The 13,746-nt window shown below is 42.0% G+C and overlaps 1 protein-coding gene across 1 annotated transcript in view; it reads right to left on the bottom strand.

The window, feature by feature from the left end:
- Positions 1–1,420: 1,420 nt before the first annotated feature.
- The window catches only part of KISS1R (KISS1 receptor), a 71,906-nt gene continuing 59,580 nt past the window's right edge, over positions 1,421–13,746 (bottom strand). The window contains exons 4-6 of the mRNA XM_053468507.1: positions 8,301–8,436; positions 3,256–3,494; positions 1,421–1,851 (exon numbers count right to left, since the gene is read on the bottom strand). Coding sequence (XP_053324482.1) covers positions 1,495–1,851; positions 3,256–3,494; positions 8,301–8,436 — 732 coding nt within the window. The 3' untranslated portion in view covers positions 1,421–1,494. The remainder of the gene's footprint in view (positions 1,852–3,255; positions 3,495–8,300; positions 8,437–13,746) is intronic.

The raw sequence follows: 13,746 nt of genomic DNA, 5'->3' as shown, positions 1-13,746 counted from the left end.
AAGCTACGAGTTAATACTGCTGTAATGGCTGTGTTTACGAGCGAATTGTGCATTTGACGTGCTAGCCTAACAGACAGGCTAGCATGTCCAATCAATGAAAGAGGTGACCTGCCAGGGCACAAAATGCTTGATATTCTTTTTTTAGTTGGATTGGTAATGTAAAACAAATCCTAAATATATGGTTTACTCACTATAACATATCAGATATATTTGCTTAAAACTATTGCTTAAAATCACTTAAACCTACAAAATCACTTTTAAATATGATACACAAACCATATATGAACATAATAGACAATTTCAATGCTTTATGTGTACCTGACACCCTGCCACTAAATTTTGTTCTGACTCTAATCTGTTGTCCTTATTCTTGTTTAAAGGTTTTTTTCCCCATGCATAAAAGGACACTCAAGTCATTACATACAGTTGCATAATGCATATGATAGCTATGATACAATTTTTATCCCCCTGGAAATGCATGGAGAGAGTCAGCAGTTTTTTTCCCAGGATAATAATACTTTAACACATATTCTCAGCATATTGTCCTTTTAACAGATTTTGTAGAGAATGAAAGGTTCTCTGGAATATCTCCTAAGTGATGCCTAATTAATACAATACCAATATCTTTATACAGATGCATCTACATCGACACAATGTATGTCCTCCATGTTTTCCCCCATTTGAGTATGGTGATCCAGTGTGCAGTTTCGGGTGGTTTTTTGGAATATCCTCCTTCAATTGACGCAAGGACCATATTGCCCACCTGTCACTATCCACCATTTTGAGGGGTTGTAGACTAAGAATTCAAGAGATAGTTTCCTGACTCCTTTTAAAAGGTAATCTTATAACATCTATAAAGATATCCTGTCGATAGAATCACTTGTGTTCCACATCTACTATTAAATTATACTGTAATTATACAGACCTGTGGGAAGAGCCCTTTTTTTTTCTTTTTAGACTTCATATTTATAAAGCTGTCAGGAGCTCAACATTATGCTGCTGATTATATTTGCTAGTTTTTGCAATCTTGTTTTCTATAAATATTGCAGTTGTTTGTTTATATTACGCAACGCCTATATACAATTTGGTATCACCCATATTTATGTCTATAAAAACGTACTTTAGGCATGCATCTTACTGGCTTGGATGTGGGTGCGGTATTGATGAAAAATATTGACTAATAAATACGTTATGAAATGTATACATTGGCTAATATGGATCAAACATTCCCAAATTCAATACCTTTTTGACGTCCTCACCCAATATTGTTCTGAGCACTGGCTGTTAGCCTAAATGATGTGTCAAGACACAGAAACCTCATTTTTTGTATACTATACTTTCACCTGCGACAAAATCTGTTGATTTCGGTCTCTGCAGAACAAGAATTTGAACACAATTGTTTTGTAAACCTGTATTTCTGTGTAGCCGATTACAGAATTGTCCCCAGTAAAAAAAAAAACAAACAAAAAACAAGCCTAAAAACATATTTGCTTTTTAAGTGCCTGAGGATACAAAATTCATCTCAGTGTTGACATTAGCATTGGCTGCCCCAGTGGTGGCTACCCTCTGTTTAAAGAGAAATGGGAAGACCTTGTTAAAGGCCTTACGAAAGTTAGCACCCATGAAGGCATAGACGATAGGGTTGACAGAAGAATTGGTATAGGACATGCAGTGGGCCCAAATCTTCACTTTGTAAGTGTAGTAGTCACGTTTGAAGGTGGGACTGAAGGCTTGTAGAAGGATGTAGAGCTGGATTGGGCCCCAGCAGAAAGTAAAAAGTAGGACAATGACGGCTACCATACGGGAAATCTTGGTGCGCATTACCTCCGAGCGTTCAGCCAAGAGTTGTACCTACAATAAAGGAGACCATTACCGGCAGAAAATAGGATGCTATTTGCCTTTTTATTTCTATCACATAGGTTTAAATATTCTACAGGTTCAGTAAATTCAGACTGGTGCACTTTGTTTCAATGTTGTTAAATCTGTAACACAGTGAGCCACATGACATATAGGCTGATATAAACAAACACAAATCATGTTACACAGGAGCAAATATATATACTGACCAGAATGCTCACGGCAGACAGAGGAAGGCAGAGAAGCAACTCAAAGCGTTGGCAATTTACAGCAAAATGTGTCCAGATTCCTCTGTCAAATACTGCTTTACTTAGTCTACCTGATTTTTTTATGTTCATGAAAAAGTTCAGTTTTTGACAACACATAATAGCTTGCTTAATGTTAACAGGACAGTTTAGTGCTCTAGACAGCCTAAGCCAAAAAAAGCATATTCAATTACTTTAAAAGCACTTTACTATGCAATCTTTAAAATATGAAAAAAAAGAGCTTTTCCTCCGTGATTCAATGATTCTCACCACTGATCAGCTGCCATGGGTGTGCCTGTCACACTTATGCAATGTTCCTCAAGCCAGCGCAGGAGCTGGTTGGTCATTAATCTATCACATCTCAGGAGATGCATATGGCCAACACATCAATTAGCTTGGTAGGGGAGAAAGGGGCAAATGCATATGGGGGATTCTGCAGAAAATCTTATGTTTAATTTTAAACTGTGCACCGTGAAGGAAGACTCCCTTTCTCTTTTGATACTTTTATTTATTTTTTAATATATTTAATTTATTTATTAGTCACAGAATGACTGTATATTTCTTTTATTCTCAAAAATGATTCTATACAATAATTACCGGTATGTTATGTAAAAGATTACGATGTTGCCCCACACATATGTTGAAAACGATTAATTGGTGAGGTAGTCATTTAGGGATGGGGGTATATCATGTAACATCTCAAAGAACTGTACTTCTAATACAAACATGATTCTTGCAATTACACAGCTCACTATGCATGCTGGTTTTTTTTTTTTGGTTTTTTTTTTTAAAGAATCAGCTGTACCCTGCATTCCTCCAGCAGTAACCCCCAGTTTCCCTTCCTATTATGATGCATATCACCCAATGGTCTAAATTTTCAGGCACTGTCCCGGGTAGCTGTCCCACTGACTCGACGTGGCCTCCTGGCAACGCTAGCAACACAATGTGGCAAGGTAAGGCGGTAGGATGGTCTCGCCTACCACCTCGCCCTATTTCTGGGACCAGATCTTCCCCTTGCCATATCCCCCACCACAGGTGTCCTGCTTCGAACCCTTGAAATGTTAGGGGATATTATAATTTACACTTCAATTGTCTGCACCCGTTAACTGTGTATTCTGCAGTGGGGTATTACAATGGAATATGATCTAATTACCTGGTAACTGTTGTCAACTGGCTCCACAGAAGGTCGCCCCATGTGATAGACCATGGCAGAATAGCAGATGCAAATGGTGAGCAGGGGGAGCAAGTACACTACCAGAAAGTTGTAGAGAATGAAAGCCTTCTCATGAGATATTGTTGGGAAAGATTCAATGCAATACATCTGAGGTCCGAACCAGTAACCCTCTGTTAGCTTGTTGTAAACGGGAACTGGAATAGAAACAATGAAGGAACCTGTGGGAAAGGAGGAAATAACAAGGTATGACCCAAACAAACAAACCCAAAGGAACATGCACTTAATGTATATATCTGTAGTATCTGGTCCCCCCATTCACCCAGTGTTTACATTAAGGTATTAAATGAGAAGCTCATTTGCTAGAAGTGTATCTGGTGGCCAAGATATGTGCTTCTATTGGCACAGAGGTCTCTTGTCCTACTTGCCACCTCCCTGCACTTTGCAGGACTCTTGACACCCTCGACATTGGCAATGTAACTTTAGGCAATGTATTTTAACTGAGCTCTGCTCAAGGTATCAGGTTGAGATACCATTGTGCCTATGTCCCAGAGATGGAGGGCCAAGTTGGGGCTCGGGTGTTGATCCGGAGCTTTCCCCAAGCGGCACAAGGAGGAAGCGTGGTCGATAGAACCTGCACCGTGGTCTGTATGGGCCCAGTCAGGACGGAGCAGCGCTGGAAGATCCAAGCGAGTGCAAGGGGGGGCTGGTCTGGGCACTGCCTTTTGTGCTGCTTGGGGTGGGGGTCAGGGTGAGATGAAAGGACGCAGAGGGGGGTTCTGGGAAAAGGGGGCATGCAGAGTAGGGGTCAGGGTCTTAGAGGGAATGAGACTGGGTCCCTTTCTCCATTAAGGTGGGGAGTGGGATGCGATTGCTGTGGTGCAGGAGTGGAGTAGTTCTTTTGCAGGGATTCTTGATGGGTTGCGGGCCTTAGTGGACTCGTGGAAGGTGGGGTTGCCTTCGGGGGTGCAGCATGCATGGGTGCCGCGGGAGTAGGCTGAGGGACAAGGAGGTGGGTGCTGGGGCCCGAGTTTTGGTCCCGCTGTCAGAGGAAGAGGTGGAAGTTGAAGCCCGATAGAGGGATTTGGGGGGATGTGATGGCAGAAGGTAGAATGGGGTGGTAAGCAGAGTGCCAGAGGCAGCACTACAGATGGCATACATGTCCTTCGCAGGGAAGGTAAACATTGTGGCGGACCTCTTGAGCTTATCCAGAGTAGAAAAGGGTGAGTAGACACTCTCCAGAATTAATAATTTGGCCATAAGAATTAGTCTTTTTCTTAAGACACTTTGACCATTGAGCCATGTAGGCGCTAACATGCCCATTGAACATTGAGCTGGCTTAAGTCTTCCCACCCATACCCCTGGTTCCCAGGATGTTGAGGAAAATTTGGACAGAAGGTGCAAGTGTTATAACGATCTTACCCTTTTGACCCACGAGACCCTCCTCAGGAAGAAGTCACTAGAATCCCCTTAGGTGTTGCCACTAATCCCTGACCTCCTGTACCAATTCAATACTGCTATGGTTAGCAAGGAAATAGCAAAATTGATTCTTACTCACCATACTTTCCTTCCCTCCCATACTTGTCTTCTAAAGCTAGGTACTATGACTGCAGAAATTCAGATCACCAATGAATCTTATAGGTTATTGATCCAGTTAGATATGGTCTATTGGCTGAAGGTAGAAGCTCCCCATGAGTGGTGCTGCCATGGGAAATAGCCAGGAAATGAAAATGATGGTAAGTAAGAATGACTTTTGCTATATATGGAATACTACAGAACATCTGTTTAAGGGGGCTATGGTAAATATGATTATTAACTGGTTATGAGGCACACATTCATAATTAGTGACATTTTTCTGGTTGATGGGGTAATCATCTTCCAATTAACTTACATAAGTTGTTATGCATTCTTTGCAGTATTTTTAGGAGCCTAAAACCAATAAGCAGATAACTAATTGAAATCCTGAAGTGGACAATTGTAGCTCTGTGTTCCTAATTAAGGATTGCTAATGCTCATCAGTCATTCTGTCATACCCATGCTCCACTTCAACTCTCCCCATCCTTCCCTGTTATTTGACTTGAAGAGCCCTTAAAACCCTTTGAATTGTACTGAGAGGCATCACTCAGCAGCAGTAAAGAATTGAATTTGGGGAGTGTGAAGCATTAGTAATTTGCCATGAAGTGCACAACAGAAATATAGTTGTTTTTGTGCAGGTTGTGGAGGAAGATAAACAGGGGAAAGAAAATCTGGATATTAAGTGGGCAGAGAAGATACTGTAATAATATTTTCCTTATTTTGCCATAAAAGTTTTTAAGTATTATGCGAATCTTTTCTGATCCGTAAAGAAGTAATTTTGCATTAGAAGTAACTTCAGTGGCTAATGATGTTTAGAGGTAATGTTTAGAGATGTAAAATGTTTAGATGGCAAATGGTGGTTCGAGGTACTTCATGTAATTTTCTTTTTTAATACTTCTAGGTGGCTGGACAATACCCACAAATTTAATTGATACCTTGGCAGCTGAGGCCCTTCGAATAGCCGCACGTTTTGGATCTCTGTGCCACTGTGTAGATTCTACTGTGGATTTATATATATTTCACTGGAAGGATATGCCAAGCTTATCTATTTACCCATAAACAGAACATTTTTCCGCCAATGTTCACACAAATTTAGGCAGCTCATGTTTAGTCACACAGGCAAGATGCTCCTCCTATATAAAGGGGAAGTCCCTTGGAAAAAAAAATAATTCAAACATTAATTGCAGTACTGTAAAAGCTGATGTAGAAGATCGTTGAAGAAAACTTGATTTTATTACATTTTGTTCCAATTCATCTTTATCCGCAGACCTGAAGGCTACAACTGTTGTCATAACGTTTTGGGGGACTTCCCTAGTTCAAACACTACACAGAGTGAATTTATGGCAGTGCTAACAAGGTCAATTCCTCTACTTACTTTTATTAGTCAAAGTGTCTAGGTGGGTGATAAAGACTTGAACCAGTCTATTGCTCACCACAGGAAGTACAATAAGGAGTCAGGGTATGTGTCCTGAGCTCAGAACACATACAAATGGCTAATATGCAGATGTCTGAAAAGATCACATTATGCAAAATGTAGAACTGTTTTAAAAAAGAAAATACAAATACACATACACACATATACACTCACTGGCCACTTTATTAGATACACCCGTTAACACAAATAACTAATCCAGCCAATCACATGGCAGCAACTCGATGCATTTAGGCATGTAGACATGGTCAAGACAACTTGCTGAAGTTAAGAAAGGGGATTTAAGCGACTTTGACCGTGGTCTAAGTATTTCAGAAACTGCTGATCTACTGGGATTTTCACGCACATCTTCGAGAATGGTCCAAAAAAGAGAGAATATTCAGCTGGAATAAAGACTCATCAGACAAGGCAACGTTCTTCCAGTCTTCCATTATCCAATTTTGTCCCTTTATGATCGCCGTGTACCCATTTTTTGATGACTACTTCCAGCAGGATAATGCACCATGTCACAAAGCTTACATCCTCTCAAACTGGTTTCTTGGACATCACAATGAGTTCACTGTACTTCAATGGCCTCCACAGTTACCAGATCTCAATCCAATAGAGCACCTTTGGGATGTGGTGGAACGGGATGCCATCATGTCCATATGGACCAAAATGGGCATGCGAACATAAAAACTGGACCACTGAGCTATGGAAGAAGGTGGCCTTTTCTTTTACATCATGTGGATGGCCAGGTGCGTATGTGTCGCTTACCAGGAGAACACATGGCACCAGGACCCAACTCGGAAGTTAAAGGACCTGCTGCGGATGTCTTGGTGCCGGATACCACAGCAAACCATTCAGAAGTCTAGCGAAGTTTATGCCTGCATGGTTCAGGGCTGTTTTGGCAGAAAAAAGCGGGACCTACACAATATTAGGCAGGCGGTATTAATGTTATGGTTGATCGGTGATTTTGTGATGTATGTGTGATTAATGGAATGAATGAGTATTTAAATGTTTGTGAATGAGTGTGTGTGTGATAGCATGGATGTGTAAGGGGGGTGGTGGTGGTAGCATGGCATAGAGAGGCTGTAATCACACTACTATCATCCCCAGGTTCCAGCATGTACTGGCTGCCTTGGCTTGATAGGAGTGTGATTGCTGTTAGCAGATTATATATATATATATATATATATATATATATATATATATATATATATATATATATATACCTCCAGAAATGCATTTTAACCCCCCTATATGCCACTCAGCCCCATGATATGCCTTTTAACCCCCTATATGCCACTCTGGCATATAGGGGGTTAAAAGGCATATCATGGGGCAGAGGGGCATATAGGGGGTTAAAAGGCATATCATGGGGCACAGTGGCATATAGGTAGGTATAAGACATTTCTGGAGGCAGAGTGGCATATAGAGGGTTAAAAGGCACATCATGGGGCAGAGTGGCAAATAGGGGGGTATAAGGCATTTCTGGGGGCAGAGTGGCAAGCCTGGGGGCAGATGTGCATAACTGGGGGGGGCAGGTTGGCAAATAAAAGAAAATAAAAAATATATTTTTCTCAATCATAGCTTTTATTAAATATGAAAATTAGTTTACATGAATTAATATTTACTAGTAAAACTTTTTTCCTATAGGGTAGTCTTATATTCAGGCTTTTTGTTTTTTTCCTAAATTAATATTTTGATTTTGGGGGGTCGTCTTATAATCAGGGTCGTCTTATAATCGAGCAAATACGGTATATCTGAAATAAGAACACATGGGACATGAGAGAGCATGTAAGGCTCTAAAACACCTAAAAAATAGGTGGCTTTGCACATTGACATCAAGTTACAGGATTCAGGCACCAGCAGCAGATAAGGAAAACTAGATGTTGGTGGGATGGAGTGCATATGTTGTGCTTTATTGCTCTTTGTAAGGGTAGGGAGATGTGATGAATAGCTGAAGGATCCTCTTTTGCATTGCAACATCAAAATAATAATAAAACAATATATATAATTAGAATGCAGGCTCATTTACCAATCCAGATTCCAATACTGACAGCTGCTGCAACACGGGGTGTTCTCTGGCGTAATGACCGCAGTGGGAACACAGTCACATACCAGCGATCCACGCTCATAGCAGTAAGGGTCACACAGGTGGCTTGTACAGATACCTTAAAGGATCAAGAAAAAATGTAAGTGATGGTACATAACTGTCAAGTGTAAGTCCACACTCATATGGCACATTGTGATGGAAACAGTATAATGTCACAAAATAGCTATTCAACTGACTCCACTGTTTGACAAAAATGTAAAATAGTAGTGGAAAATAGATGCACCTCTACAGACTCCAAAAAAAACAAACAAGAGGCAATTCAGATTGTAAAAGATGTGATCTTATTAACCCCTTAAGAACCAGATTGTTTGTAACCTACGTGACCAAGTCCGTTTTAACATTTTTGTGTGGTCATGTTTAGCTGTAATTTTCTGCTCTCTCATGTAGTGTACCGACACAAGTTATATATTGTTTTTTTCAGAACACCAATTCTACTACCAGCCTTTGTCAAACTTTGTTGTAGTAATCACTCTCTAAATCCTGTCATAACCAACTACGCAACATTTCCAAAATTCGTCCATTCCTGACTGCAAAACTACTAATCCACTCCCTCGTAATTTGCCGTCTAGACTATTGCAACAACCTATTTACCGGCCTCCCTCTCTCCCGACTATCCCCCCTCCAATCTGGCCTTAATGCCTCTGCCTGTAATGTCAGAGCGAGAGCTGGTAAGCAAGTAGGTTACTAATAGCAGGAATCAAATCACACCAAAAATCCAGGCGAGGTACAATAGGGAAAATCCAGAAGCAAGCTCAGGTCACGAATCAAAGGGTTAAGGCAGGCTGCGAGTATCAATAGACAAAGTCACGGAGCAGGGTCTGGTAAACAAAGGGTCACACAATAGAGACCGCTTGGGTAAAGGAGACAACTTCAACTGATACTTCAGCAAGGGTTGATGGGAGTTGTACACTTAAATGTGTTCAAATTTGGCACCAAAATGAGGTCATCAAGTGGGACAGCATCCTGCGTTCAGCTGGTCTCTGACTGCAGTGAGAGAGTCAGTAAGCGCCCCCTCCCTCCTGCTGACCTCAGACATTTCAGCGTGGGAGCATGGAGTGAGGTGAGTACTAGGTTCATGACACTGCCAGACTAATCTATCTCACCCGACGCTCTGCATCTGCCACACCTCTCTGTGAGTCCCTCCATAGCAGAGTTAAATTCAAAATCCTACAAAGCTCTCACTAACGCCACTCCCCTCTACCTATCCTCCCTCATCAGCAAATTTACTCCAGCCTGCCCTCTAAGATCCAACAATGACCTGCTCCTTGCATCTTCACTTATCACCTCCTCCCATGCCTGCCTACAGGACTTCTCTCGTGCAGCACCAACCCTCTGGAACTCTCTTCCCTGTGCTGTCCAACTCTCACCAACTCTACCCTCCTTCAAACGCTCCGTAAAAACTTTTCTTTTAAGGGAAGCCTACCACTGACATAAACATCAAAACTTCTCTCTCACCTACTTACAACCCTTATCCCACCCTACATTAACATCATTCACTACCACGCAGTCCTCACCTCCTGTTTCTCACCCCTTATCCACCTAGAATGTAAGTTCCTGCGGGAACAGGGCCCTTCATTCCTCTTGTATTTGTATGTCAATTATTGTATTGTACTTGTCGTTATCTGTAAAATTTTAATCTTGGACAGCACTGCGGAATCTGTCGCCGCTTTATAAATAAAGTATAATAATAATTTATTTTGTGGTTTTTTTTTCACACATGTCGTACTTCAGGTATAAATGTTTAGCTCCTGGTATTTGTCACTGTCAAACAACACCACTGTATTTGCAGCATGCTTACACCTGTTTGGTAGGCCTCATTTTACACATTTGTATTATTTGAGCCTGGAACTAGCTTAGCACACCGACATTGTGGAGGGCAGCATTTTATCTGGGCTTGTCAGCAATATGTACAAATTATGTGTCCTGGAAAACATGGCCAATGTGGTCACCCTTATGTATTGCCCCCACCTAGCCCCACATTGTGTACTTATCCCACCCAGCCCCCCTTTAGTATTGATTAATGAGATGCCCCCAGCCAGCACCCCCTTGTGAATTAATTCCCCCATACCCTTACTTATTGCCCCCCTTTAGTATCATGTCAGCCATGGCACCCAGATTGGAAGCAGGACCTGCCCAACACCCAGATTTAAAGCATAAGACTTGCCATCCTAGCCTCAAAAAGCCTCCATGTGCCATGTCCTCCCCCCACTTACACACCCATGCTATGATCCATATATTCATTCATTTACTCATTTAAACACATTCATCCACTCATTCATATACTCATTCACAGATACTTATTCATTCCCTCAATCACGCAGGACCTGCCCAACACCCAGATTTAAAGCATAAGACTTGCCATCCTAGCCTCAAACAGCCTCCATGTGCCATGTCCTCCCCCCACTTACACATCCATGCTATGATCCATATATTCATTCATTTACTCATTTAAACACATTCATCCACTCATTCATATACTCATTCACAGATACTTATTCATTCCCTCAATCACGCATACTCATTCATACACCCTCCCCCACCTCCTTACCTGAACTGCAGATCGCTCTGTGCCACTCGCAGGCTTCCGCATGGGCTGCTGCTTCTCTCTGCGTTGTTCGGACTCTGTATGAGCACTTCTCTTGTATCACCCAGGGGAAGCAGGATGGAGCGGAGTGATGTGACGTACAGTATCTCAGAAAAGTGAGTACACCCCTCATATTTTTGTAAATATTTGATTATATCTTTTCATGTGACAACACTGAAGAAATGACACCCTGCTACAATGTAAAGTAGTGAGTGTACAGCCTGTATAACAGTGAAAAATTGGTTTTCCTACCACAATAACTCAACACACAGCCAAAAATGTCTAAACCTTGGCAACAAAATTGAGTACTCCCCTAAGTGGAAACGTCCAAATTTAGCCCAAAGTGTCAATATTTTGTGTGGCGACCATTATTTTCCAGCACTGCCTTAACCATCTTGGGCATAGAGTTCACCAGAGCTTCACAGGTTGCCACTAGAGTCCTCTTCCACTCCTCCATGATGACATCATGTTTGAGGATGCCCCACAGATGCTCAATAGAGTTTAGGTCTGGAGACATGCTTGGCCAGTCCATCTTGGAGGTATGTTTGGGGTCGTTACCATGTTGGAATTCTGCCCTGCGGCCCAGTCTTCGAAGGGAGGGGATCATGCTCTGCTTCAATATGTCACAGTACATGTTGGCATTCATTGTACCTCCCCAGTGCCGGCAGCACTCACGCAGGCCCAGACCATTACACTCTCACCACCATGCTTGACTGTAGGCAAGGCACACTTGTTTTGTACCCCTCACCTGGTTGCCGCCACACACGCTTGACACCATCTGAACCAAATAAGTTTATCTTGGTCTCATCAGACCACAGGTCGTGATTCCAGTAATACATGTCCTTAGTCTGCTTGTCTTCAGCAACTTGTGCATCATCTTTAGAAAAGGCTTTCTTCTGGGATAACAGCCATGCAGACTAATTTGATACAGCGTGCGGCGTATAGTCTGAGCACTGACTGTCCACCCACCCCTTCAACTCTGCAGCAATGCTGGCAGCACTCACACTTCTATTTCCCAAAGACAACCTCTGGATATGACGCTGAGCACGTGCACTCAACTTCTTTGGTCCAGCATGGCGAGGCCTGTTCTGAGTGGAACCTGTCCTGTGAAACCGCTGTATGGTCTTGCCCTCTGTGCTGCAGCTCAGTTTCAGGGTCTTGGCAATCTTCTTATAGCCTAGGGCATCTTTATGTAGAGCAACAATTCTTCTTTTTTCAGATCCTCAGAGAGTTCTTTGCCATGAGGTGCCATGTTGTGCTTCAGTGACCAGTATGAGAGAGTGTGAGAGCGATAACACCAAATTTAACATACCTGTTCCCCATTCACACCTGAGACCTTGTAACACTAACGAGTCACATGACACCGGGGAGGGGAAATGGCTAATTGGGCTCAATCTGGACATTTTCACTTAGGAGTGTACTCAATTTTGTTGCCAAAGTTTAGACATTAATGGCTGTGTTGAGTTATTTTGATGGGAAAACCAAATTTATACTGTTATACAGACTGTACATTGTAGCAGAGCGTCATTTCTTCAATGTTGTCACACGAAAAGATATAATAAAATATTTACAAAAATGTGAGGGGTGTACTCACTTTTGTGAGATACTGTAAATTCACGTGACTCCTCTGGATTCCAGCTTCCCCTGGGTGGAGTTAACCCCTTCAATCTCCTATAGACGTACCGGGATGTCCAAAAAACGCCTATTAATAAACCCCTATGAACGTCCCGATATGTCCAGCCCTTCGTTTGACAGCCTGGACTCCCCACTGACAGCAGAAGCCGGCATCGCCGGCTTTCTGCTGTCTGATCTGATGTAACAGCTTCCGGCATGAAAGCCGGAAAGCTGTTACATTTCAAACTGCCCGATCGCGCATTCCCTTCCGGGTTGCGTCACTGCTGACGTAACCCGGAAGGTCATCGGAGGACAGGATATGCCCTGCAGGGGATATCCTGTCCTCCGATGAGGCACAGACGCTGCGATCTGTATGCAGGTCTGTGAGGACCTGCATACAGATCACAGTGTGATCGGTGCAGGGGGATCGCGGGGAGGGGAGTGAGAAACCATGTCTCTCACTCCCCCTCCTGTCCTGAAACAGAAAAGCAGAAAAAAAAATGTTAATTCATTTAAAAATAATAGTAAAAAAAATCATTAAAATAATAATAAAAATAATACTAAAACAATTATAATGTGAGCTGTGATGTCATTGTGACATCACTGGCATGTTCAGGAGATCCCTAAGAGGACCTCTAACCATTTTTGTGTAAAAAAAAAATTAAATAATATAAAAAAATTAAAATATATATATAAAAATAATTATAAAACCTTACATCCTATTGCCCTAGCATAACATCTAGCCAGTATAACCCTCCTGCCCCCGTTCACAACCCCCAAACCCATTAAGCCATAGGCATAAAAATTATACAAAAAATGTACACCTTATAAACCTGGGACGTTTGGTCGCCCTACCATTAAGGCTGTACTGACTTGACCCTGTCCAGAGTGTAAATTGGTCAGTTGGGGAGATCAGAAACTGTCTTGTAGCTGACCCATTGAGGAGTGACACACCGAATGGCCTGACTTAAGATGGGGTTTTAGACATCTCTGTTAAAACATTTCTCCTGCCTTGAAATAAACTTCCCTCCTGTACTTTGTTTTTTCCCTTTACGTATTTAAAGGGACAGTGCATACTGCTTGCCTACTGTCTTCCCTTAGTATTCTAAAATCAGGACAGTCACTCAATAAGTTAAGATGAACTGTTGTTATCATTAATTAAAAATATAA

Source organism: Spea bombifrons, chromosome 1, assembly GCF_027358695.1.
Source record: "Spea bombifrons isolate aSpeBom1 chromosome 1, aSpeBom1.2.pri, whole genome shotgun sequence".
Lineage (NCBI taxonomy): Eukaryota > Metazoa > Chordata > Amphibia > Anura > Pelobatidae > Spea > Spea bombifrons.
The sequence above is the reverse complement of the archived record's forward strand: the minus strand, read 5'-3'. Positions and strand labels throughout refer to the sequence as shown.